At 40.0% G+C, this 11,772-nt stretch overlaps 1 protein-coding gene across 1 annotated transcript in view; it reads right to left on the bottom strand.

The window, feature by feature from the left end:
• CCDC7 (coiled-coil domain containing 7) overlaps positions 1-10,122 on the bottom strand; it is a 170,974-nt gene extending 160,852 nt beyond the window's left edge. The window contains exons 1-3 of the mRNA XM_005885883.2: positions 9,807-10,122; positions 7,853-7,945; positions 7,035-7,118 (exon numbers count right to left, since the gene is read on the bottom strand). Of these exons, the coding sequence (XP_005885945.1) occupies positions 7,035-7,118; positions 7,853-7,945; positions 9,807-10,085 (456 nt within the window). The 5' untranslated portion in view covers positions 10,086-10,122. The remainder of the gene's footprint in view (positions 1-7,034; positions 7,119-7,852; positions 7,946-9,806) is intronic.
• Between the last annotated feature and the right edge of the window lie 1,650 nt (positions 10,123-11,772).

Raw genomic sequence — 11,772 nt, 5'->3', positions numbered from 1 at the left:
CGCCCCCCGAGTGCACAAATTTTTGTGCACCGGGCCTCTAGTCAATAATAATCTTAAATGTAAATGGATTAAATGCTCCAATCAAAGGATATAAGGTAGCTGAATGACCCAAATATATGCTGTCTACAAGACACCCACCTCAGAACAAAAACTCACTCAGGAAGAGCATGAAGGGATGGACTAAATTTTCCATGAAAACGAAAAATAAAAAACAAAAACCTGGGATATCAGTACTCATATCTGAAAAAATGGGCTTCAAAATCAAGGCCATCACAAGTGACAATAAAGGTCACTACATAACACTAAAGGAATCTATCTAACAAGATATATGCACCCACTATAAGAGCATATATATATACTTCTGGAGGACTTTAAGGGAGAGATCAGAAATTGTCATAGTAGGGGACTTTAACAGCCCACTGATTTCACTGGATAGATCTTCCAGACAAAAAATTATCAAGGAAACAGTGACTCTAAAGGACACACTGGATGGGATGAATTTAATTGACATTTATAGAACTTTCACGCAAAGCTGCAGAATAAACAACTTTCTTCTCAAGGGCATATAGGTCAGTCTCAAAGATAGACCACATGTTAGGACACAAAACAACTCTCTACACATTCAAGAATATTAAAATAACTAGAGGCCCGGTGCACAAAAATTTGTGCACTGGCGGGGGGGGGTGTCCCTCAGCCCCACTTGTGCCCTCTCACAGTCTGGGACCCCTCGGGAGATAATGACCTGCTGGCTTAGGCCCGCTCCCAGGTGGCAGAGGGCAGGCCCAATCCCTAGGTGCAACCCCTGGTCAGGCTCAGAGCAGAGCCGATTGGGGAGTTGGGGCGCCGCCCCCTGTCATGCACAGAGCAGGGCGGATCGGGAGGTTGTGATGCCACCCCAGTCACACTCAGGGTAGGGCCAATTGGGGGGTTGGGCGCCCCCCCCTGTCACACTCAAGGCAGGGTTGATGGGGAGGTTGGGGTGCCACCCCCTGTCACGTACAGAGCAGGGCTGATCAATGGGTTGGGGTGCTACCCCCTGTCACGCACAGAGTAGGGCCGATAGGGGAGTTGGAGCACCACCCCGTCACACACAGAGCAGGGAGGATCAGGGGGTAGGGGCGCCGCCCCCTGTCACCCACAGAGCAGTGCTGATCAGGGGGTTGGGGCACTCTCCCCTGTCACACTCAGGGCAGGGCCGATGGGAAGGTTGCGGCTCCACCCCGTCACACACAGAGCAGGGAGGATCAGGGGGTAGGGGCGCCGCCCCCTGTCACCCACAGAGCAGTGCTGATCAGGGGGTTGGGGCACTCTCCCCTGTCACACTCAGGGCAGGGCCGATGGGAAGGTTGCGGCTCCACCCCGTCACACACAGAGCAGGGAGGATCAGGGGGTAGGGGCGCCGCCCCCTGTCACCCACAGAGCAGTGCTGATCAGGGGGTTGGGGCACTCTCCCCTGTCACACTCAGGGCAGGGCCGATGGGAAGGTTGCGGCTCCACCCCGTCACACACAGAGCAGGGAGGATCAGGGGGTAGGGGCGCCGCCCCCTGTCACCCACAGAGCAGTGCTGATCAGGGGGTTGGGGCACTCTCCCCTGTCACACTCAGGGCAGGGCCGATGGGAAGGTTGCGGCTCCACCCCGTCACACACAGAGCAGGGAGGATCAGGGGGTAGGGGCGCCGCCCCCTGTCACCCACAGAGCAGTGCTGATCAGGGGGTTGGGGCACTCTCCCCTGTCACACTCAGGGCAGGGCCGATGGGAAGGTTGCGGCTCCACCCCGTCACACACAGAGCAGGGAGGATCAGGGGGTAGGGGCGCCGCCCCCTGTCACCCACAGAGCAGTGCTGATCAGGGGGTTGGGGCACTCTCCCCTGTCACACTCAGGGCAGGGCCGATGGGAAGGTTGCGGCTCCACCCCGTCACACACAGAGCAGGGAGGATCAGGGGGTAGGGGCGCCGCCCCCTGTCACCCACAGAGCAGTGCTGATCAGGGGGTTGGGGCACTCTCCCCTGTCACACTCAGGGCAGGGCCGATGGGGGATTGTTTAGCTTCTATAATTGCAACATTGTTTCTTAGACTGCAGCTCAGAGGCTGGCAGTGGCAGGCAGGGAACCTTGGCTTCCTCCATCACTGGAGCAAGCAAGCCTCCTGTTCGCTTCAGCTGCCTGGCTGCCGGCCGCCATCTTGGTTGGCAGTTAATTTGCATATCACCCTGATTAGCCAATGGGAAGCGTGTCAGAGGTATGGTTAATTACCATGTTTGTCTATTATTAGATAGGATAGCATCTTCTTATATCATAATAGAATGAAATTAGAAATCAACTACAGTAAAAACATTCAAACACATGAAGTTTAAATAGCATGTTTCTAAACAATGAATGGGTTACCAATAAGGTCAAGAAAGAAATAAGAAACGTTTTGAAAACAAATGAAAATGAACACACAACAACCAGCATCTCTAGGAGACAACAAAAGCAATACTGAGAGGGAAGTCCATAGCACTACAGGCCAAACTAAAAAAAAAAAAAAACTACTTAACCCTACAACTTAAAGAATTAGAAAGAGTAAAACAAGAAAAGTCCAGAGTAAGTAGAAGGAAGGAAATAATAAAGATAAGAAAAGAGCCCTGCCCTGACCGGTTTGTCTCAGTGGATAGAGCATCGGCCTGCAGACTCAAGGGTCCCAGGTTCGATTCCGGTCAAGGGCATGTACCTTGGTTGCAGGCACATACCCAGTGGGGAGTGTGCAGGAGGCAGCTGATCGATGTTTCTCTCTCATCGATGTTTCTAACTCTCTATCCCTTTCCCTTCCTCTCCGTAAAAAAATCAATAAAATATATTTTAAAAAAAGAAAGAAAAGAAAAGAGCCCAGTAGGCTTGGCTCAGTGGTTGAGTGTTGACCTATGAGCCAGGAGGTCACAGTTCTATTCCTAGTCAGGGCACATACCTGGGTTTCGGGCTTGATCCCTGGTGTGGGGTGTGTGGAAGGCAACCTATCAATGATTCTCTCTCATCATTGATATTTCTATCTCTCTCTACTTCTCTCTCCCTCTCTGGAATCAATAAAAATATTTTTTTTTAAAAAAAAGATTAGAGAAGATAAGGTAGTGAAGACTGGGAGGGGGTTGCTAGGGGCTGGGAATAGAGGGGTGAAAGGGTGGAAATGGGAGAGATCTGTAGTACTATCAACAATATTTTTTAAAAGATGACAGCAGAAATAAATGACATAAAGACTAAAAAACCAATACAAAAGCACCAATGAAACCAAGATCTGGTTCTTTGAAAAGATAAACAAGATTGATGAACAAGCCAGACTCATCAAGAAACAAAGAGAGAGGACCCATATAAATAAAATAAGAATGAAAAACAGTGAAGTAACAACTGACATGTCAGAAATACAAAGGATTGTAATAAAATACTATGAACTACTATATATCGACAAGCTGGACAGTGTGGATGAAATGAAAAAATCCTAGAAAAATACAATCTTTCAAAACTGAATCAGGAAGAACCAGATAACCTCAATAGGCCAATAACAACTGATGGAAATGAAGCAGTAACCAAAAAACTCCCAGCAAACAAAAGCCCTAGCCCAGACAGCTTCACAGGGGAGTATTAGCAAAAACACTCAAAGAAGAGCTAACACTTATACAGACAGTCCTCGGGTTACGTTGGACTCAACGTACATCATTTTGTGGTTATGTCGCCATCTCCCATTTATTTATTTTAAAAAAAAGGTCCGTCATTTCGACGTATGTACATATATGCTTTATGTTTTTTATTTATTTACCACAAGTAAAGGTCAGGAATTGTTATCTTTTAAACTTTTTTTACTGTTTCACTTCATTACTGCTGTGTATGTGGCTCCATGTGAGTGACTTAGGTACTTATGTAAGTGGGTTCTGACTTACGGCGAAAATCGTGTTACGTGGCGCCGTAGGTACGGATCTCCGGCGTAACCCGAGGACCTACTGTACTCCTTAAAATATTCCAAACACCAAGAGGAAGGAACACCTCCAAGCTCTTTCTGTGATGCCAGCATTATCCTGATTGCAAAACCAGATAAAGACACTAAAAAGAAAGAGAATGACAGGCCAATATCCCTGATGAACATAGATACTAAAATCTTCAACTAAATATTAGCAAACTGAATCCAGCAATATATTAAAAGATCATACACCATGAAGAAGTGGGATTCATTCTGGAGATGCAAGGTTGTTACAATATTCGCAAATCAATAAACATGATATATCCCATAAACAAACTGAAAGAAAAAAAATCATATGATCATATCAATAGATGCAGAAAAGCATTCAACTAAATCCAACACCCTTTTTTGATAAAAACTCTCAGCTAAGTGGAAATAGAGGGATCATACCTCAACATAAAAAGGCCTTATATGACAAACCTGTAGCCAACATCATAGTCAATGAGCAAAAACTAAAACCACTTCCTCTAAAAACAGGAACAAGAAAGGTATATCCACTTTCACCACTCTTATTCAAAATAGTACTAGAAGTCCTAGTCAAAGCCATCAGACAAAAAAAAAAAGAAAAACAAAGGCATCCAAATGGGAAAGGTGTATGTAAAACTGTTATTATTTGCAGATGACATGATATTGTACATAAAAACCCTAAAGACTCCATCAAAAAAAACTACTAGATTTAATGAATGAATTTGGCAATGTAACAGGATACAAAATTAACACCCAGAAATATAAGGCATTTTTATACACCAATAACAAATTCTCAGAAAGAGAAACTAAAAAAATAATCCCATTTACCACTGCAACAAAAAAATTAACATAGCTAGGAATAAACTTCACGAAGGAGGTAAAAGACTTGTTCTCTGAAAATTACAGGACGTTGAAAAAGAGATAGAAGAAGATATAAATAAGTGGAAGAATATACCGTGTTCGTGGATTGGTAGAGATAACATCATTAAAATCTCCATACTACACAAAGCAATCTATAGACTCAAGGGAATCCCCATCAAAATACCAACGGCATATTTCAGAGATCTAGAATAAACATTCCAAAAATTTATGTGGAACCAAAGAAGACCCCAAATAGCCACAGCAATCTTGAGAAAGAGGAACAAAGTGGGAGAGATCACAATACCAGATATCAAGTTAGACTACAAAGCCACTGTGATCAAAACAGCCCAGTATTGGCACAAGAACAGGCATATAGATCAATGGGACAGAATAGAGAACCCAGAGATCGACCCAAGCCATTACACTCAATTATTATTTGACAAAGGAGGAGAGAGCATACAATGGAGTCAAGACAGTCTCTTCAATAAATGATCTTAAGGAAATTGAACAGATACATGTAAAAAAATGAAACTAAACTACCAACTTACACCATACACAAGAATAAACTCAAAATGGCTAAAAGACTTAAATGTAAGTCGGGAAACCATAAAAATCCTAGAAGAAACCATAGGGAGTTTAATCTCAGACATTTCTAATAGCAATATGTTTGCAGATACATGTCCTAGGGCAAGGGAAATAAAAAAGAAAACAAAGAAATGTGAATACATCAAAATAAAAAAAAACTTCTGTACAGCAAAAGAAACCATCAACAAAATGAAAAGAAATTCTCTTTGCTAATGATACATCTGATAAAGGGTTAATATCCAAAATATATAAGGAACTCATACAACTTAACAAAAGGAGGACAAACATGCCATTTAAAAAATGGGCAAAGGACCTAAATTGTAAACTTCTCCAAAGTGGTCATACAGATGACCAAGAGACATATGGAAAAAAATGCTCTAATTCACTAGTCATCAGAGAAATGCAAATTAAAATGACAATGGTATCACCTCACACCTAACGGAATGGCTACCATCAACATATCAACAAATGACAAGTGCTGGTGAGGATGTGGAGAAAAGTGAACTCTAGTACACTGCTGGTAGGAATGCAGACTGGTGCAGCCATTATGGAAAACAGTATGGAGTTTCCTCAAAAAATTAAATATGGAAATGACATTTGACCAAGTGATCCCACTTCTAGGAATATATCTTAGCAAACTGGAAACACCAAACAGAAAGAATGTATTCACTTCTATGTTCATAGCAGTGCAATTTACAATAGCTAAGATCTGGAAACAGCCCAAGTGCCTGCCCATCAGTAGATGAGTGGATAAAAAAGCTGTATTATATTTACATCATGGAATACCATGCAGCAGTAAAAAAGAAGGAGACAGCATAGAGCAGTGATGGTGAACCTTTTGAGCTCGGCGTGTCAGCATTTTGAAAAACCCTAACTTAACTCTGGTGCCGTGTCACATATAGAAATTTTTTGATATTTGCAACCATAATAAAACAAAGACTTATATTTTTGATATTTATTTTATATATTTAAATGCCATTTAACAAAGAAAAATCAACCAAAAAAATGAGTTCACATGTCACCTCTGACACGCATGTCATAGGTTCGCCATCACTGGCATAGAGGGACCTGAAGAGGATTAGGCTAACTGAAATAAGCTGGTCAAAGAAATATAAGTACCATATGATTTCACTCATATGTGAAATCTAATGAACAAAATAGATCAAGAGACAGAGAAGCATGGACCAGACTGTCAAATCTCAGAGGGTAGGCGAGGGTGGGTAGGAAGATATCAACCAAAGAAATTGTATTTCCATATGCACAATCCATAGACACAGACAATAGGAAGGTGAAGGCCTGGGGTGAGCTAGAAGGGGTCAATGAGGAAAAAAGGGGGACATATGTAATACTTTCAAAAAATAAAGATTTAAAAAAGAATAAGGAAAAATAAATAATGTTTTCTAATGCTCTTTATAACTAATTAAGGCATTGTATCTAGACTAATAATGCTATCTGGATAATCACAGTCAAGTCAAATAACCAATATAACATTAAATATTTTATTAATAAATTAGTGTTAATAATTAATAATTTAAATGTTTATTATTAATATTGTTACTTTATTTATATTATTATTAAGATTATTAAAATAGTAAGCAATATTTTATACTTGATAGTTTACACAGAATACATACATGACTCTCCTCTTTAACTGCTCCTTCTAATTGAGCTGCAAATTGTGAACAACATACCAAGAATGAATTTAGATCATCCCCAACCTTTGAAAAGAATAACAAACAGAAAGTTGCTTTTATTTTAGAACCTGTATGTATGTTCATCTATATTTTAGTATATTTAACTAGTTTTCAAAATAATTTTGTGTATGTAATTTAGGTTAATTCAAACACATTAGGCAAGAAACCAGGCTCCAAATGCTATACTAGCAAATTCTCCCAGAAAATTTACAAGTACATTCTCGGGAGTGGCTCATTAATGTCATATTCCCAGTTATATCTCTGCTCTCATTTTCGTCTATCTAGTTGCAGAAAATCAAGCAACCCCAGCCTTAGACTCCTGAAATATTATGAATGGCCAAAAAAAGTAACTACTATGTATATACCTTATAAATATCTTTGTGTTTAAAAATGAATGATAAGTATGACTTCTGATTATAAAGTACACAGAGGTGGGCAAAAGTAGGTTTACAGTTGTTCATTTGGAAAAAAATATAATACAACAATAAATAATAATACAAGATTATGTACTCACAACTATAAACTTTTTTGCCCACGTGTGTGTGTGTGTGTGTGTGTGTGTGTGTGTGTGTGTGTGTTAAACTTTAAGGAAGTGTCATTGACAGAGGATGGAAAAATCAGTACACTATTTTTAAGTATCCTAAGTGGATCATTTTTAATGGATAAGGAATTTATACTGTAAACATATGTGAACACAAAAGAAAATCTTAGCCCTTTTCAGTGTTCATTTCTCTACATTAGAATTTGCATATACTTACAGATAAAGATACTTCTTCAGTTTCAGACTTTACAAGTGGTTTTTCTACATTTTCACTGCCCATTCCATAGGTTTCTTCCAAAGTAGAAACAACCTAAGAGAAAAAGCAAATTAAGTACATTTACAGTTTAAAATTATTACATTAAATGTAAAAATATATTAAATCAACCATGTCAGGACCTTTTTGGCAATAAGACTATTTCTGCCCAGCCAGTGTGTCTCAGCAGTTGAGCGTCGATCCAAAAACCAAAGAGGTCCCTGGTTTGATTCCTGGTCAGGGCACATGTCCAGGTTTCAGACTCAATACCCAGTGGGGGGACATGCAAGAGGCAGCCCATTGATGATGTTTCACTCTCACCAATGTTTCTATCTCTCTATCCCTCTCCCTTCCTCTCTCTCTAAAATCAGTAAAGGAAAAAAATTATTTTTGCCAGTACTCAAATTAAATTTTCCATCTTATGCCCCAGCTCATATCATCATGAAGAAGTCATGAGCAACAGTCCTTAACCCTACTTCCTAGCAAGAGAGGCCCTATGACTCTTCCATTTCTGTATTGACAGGTATTTAAAAAGGAGAGTTTCTGCCTAGGCATAGCTGAAGCATCAACTTTACTTTACCACCGATGTATTCCTAAAAATTTAACTGACTCAACTTTCTTCTCTGGAGAGAGTAGGGAAAATAGAGAGATGGAAATCAGAAAGCAGTACATTTTTTAAAGCATCAGTCGCCAACCTTTCAGACCTCACAGACCACCAGTGGTCTGCAGACCACCAGTTGGCAACCACTGTTTTAAAGGAAATTATCTGAATTAACCCCTCAAACTTTGAGCAAACTTACATTTTGGAAGTTTGGCAAACTATATTTTTTTATGTTTGTGCTATTCCTCATTTTTTCAGTGTTTATATGAATGGTATTTGGTACATTTATAATTTAACTAGAGGCCCAGTGCACGGATTCATGCACATTGAAAGAAATTAATTAGAAGGTGGCCAGCAGGGTAGGACTGGGCGAGACGGACCAGACATGCCCTGGAGCCAACCTCCCACGGTCCCTCCCCGGCTGGCCGCACCAGAGGCAGCACCAGGGCTTGAAGGGCATCTGCAAAGTGAGCAGGGTCCCTCCAGCAGGTGGGGTCTTCAGCCTGGCCTGCGGGGATCGGGCCGAAACTGGCAGTCTGACATCCCCTGAGGGGTCCTGGAGTGTGAGAGGGCACTCTGCAAAGTTGCTGTTGCTCAGCAGCTCCTGGGTTGAACATCTGCCCCATGGTGGTCAGTGTGCATCATAGCTACCAGCCAGTCAGCCAGTCGCTTAGCCTTTTATATATATAGATTCTGGATCATTGAGCAAAAAGAACCCCATAGAAAGGGAAATTTATTTCCCAACACCAAGAGCTAAAGTTTCTAAAGTGCAGAGATGAGGTGACAGAGCAGGCATGAGACTTCAAAAAACCTATCCCTAAAAAAAGATCTGTATGCATCTCAGAACATGGATTTCAGAAGGGTTCCCACCATTCACTAACTGATCTGTCCCTACACTGTTTGTACAAACAATAACTAATGTTAACACCTGCTTTCCTCCAGGGAGTCTGGAATTTGATACATGATAGGCAGAGAGTATCTAGGTGATCAAGCCCCAATAAAACCCTGGGCACTGAGTCTTCAAGGAACTTCTCTTGTAGACATTTCATATGTTTTGTCACAATTTGTTGTTGGAGGAATTAAGACATGTTCTGTGTGACTCCAAAAGGAGAGGACTCTTGGGAGTTTGTACCTTGTTTCCTCTAGACTTCACCAATGTGCCTTCTCCCTTTGTTGGTTTTGCTTTGTATTCTTTCACTATAATAAATTTTAACCATCAATATGACTATATGCTGAACCCAGTGAGTCCACCCAGCATATCACTAAACCCAGAAAAGGTCATGGGACCCTCCACACAAGAACAAACAAATGACTTACCATCTTTAGATGTTTGGTAATTTTTCTGAGCAATTCATCTTCTGCTATTAATTCCTTTGTCTTACTTGATGGAATGGGCAAAGCATACCTCACAACAGATTCTCCTGTTGGTGGAGATCTTAAGACCATTGGTTCAATTTTCTCACGCACTAACTTTGAACTTTGTTTTTCCTTTGGTTTAGGTGACAATGGTGAATTATGAAATCCTTTGTTGTAACTTAATTCTGGAACACTTGCCAATTTATTATTAGAGGGCAACAGATGCTTTACTGGCTTCATTTTGTTATTTACTTAACTTCCAAATTATAGGTGAAAAATTTTATTCCTTCCTGAGAATAAAAGATAAAGATTTCAGATTAAAAATGATGGCAGGATTATTTATTGCCATAAAGATGTTAAATCCCCAAATCAATTCTGGAGAAATTAAAAAATGAAAATGGCAACATCCCTAACAAAAATTAATATTTTTTTAAATCTAAAATATTTGCAAATCAATAAACATGATACATCGTATAAAGAAACTGAAAGAAAAAATCATACGATCATATCAATAGATGCAGAAAAAGCATTCAACAAAATCCAACACCCTTTTTTGATAAAAACTCTCAGCTAAGTGGGAATAGAGGGATCTTATGTCAACATAATGAAGGCTATATATGACAAACCTACAACCAACATCATACTAAATGGGCAAAACCAAAAACTACTCCCTCTAAAGACAGGAACAAGACAGGGATGTCCACTTTCACCACTCTTATTCAACATAGTACTGGAAGTCCTAGCCAGAGCCATCAGGCGAGGAGAAAACATAAAAGGCATCAATATTGGAAAGGAGGAAGTAAACCTGTCATTATTTTCAAATGACATGATACTGTACATAGAAAACCCCAAAGACTCCACCAAAAGGTACTAGATTTAATAAATGAATTAAGCAATGTAGCAGGATACAAAATTAACACCCAGAAATCTAAGGCATTTTTATACACCAATAACAAATTCTCAGAAAGAGAAACTAAAAAAATAATCCCATTTACCACTGCAACAACAACAAAAATATGATACTTAGGAATAAACTTCACGAAGGAGGTAAAAGACTTGTACTCTGAAAACTATAGGACGTTGAAAAAGAGATAGAGGAAAATATAAATAAGTGGAAGAATATACCGTGTTCGTGGATTGGTAGAGATAACATCATTAAAATGTCCATACTACACTAAGCAATCTATAGATTCAATGCAGTCCCCATCAAAATACCAACGGCATATTTCAGAGATCTAGAATAAACATTCCAAAAATGTATGTGGAACCAAAAAAAGACCCCACATAGCCACAGCAATTTTGAGAAAGAGGAACAAAGTGGGAGAGATCATAATACCAGATATCAAGTTATACTACAAAGCCACTGTAATTAAAACAGACCAGTGCTGGCACAAGAACAGGCATATAAATCAATGGAAGAGAAAAGAGACCCCAGAAATTATGGACTCAAGCCACAATGCTCAATTAGTATTTGACAAAGGAGGAAAGAGCATGCCATAGAGTCAAGACAGTCTCTTCAATAAATGGTGTTGGGAACATTGGACAGATACATGCAAAAAAAAAAATGAAACTAGACCACCAATTTATACCACACACAGGAATAAATTCAAAATGGGTAAAAGACTTAAATGTAAGTCGGGAAACCATAAAAATCCTAGAAGAAACCATAGGCAGCAAAATCTCAGACATCTCTTGCAACAATATGTTTACAGATACATCTCCTAGGGCATGGGAAACAAAAGAGAAAATAAAGAAAGGAGACTATCAAAATAAAAAGCTTTTGCACAGTAAAAGAAACCATCAACAAAATGAAAAGGTAATCCACTGTATGAGAGGACATATTTGCCAATGATACATTTAATAAGGGTTAATATCCAAAATATATAAGCAACTCATACAACTTAACAAAAAGACTAACAATCCAATT

Source organism: Myotis brandtii, unplaced genomic scaffold (assembly GCF_000412655.1).
Source record: "Myotis brandtii unplaced genomic scaffold, ASM41265v1 scaffold933, whole genome shotgun sequence".
Classification (NCBI taxonomy): Eukaryota; Metazoa; Chordata; class Mammalia; order Chiroptera; family Vespertilionidae; genus Myotis; species Myotis brandtii.
Note: the sequence above shows the minus strand (reverse complement) of the source record. Positions and strands in the feature narration are given on the sequence as shown.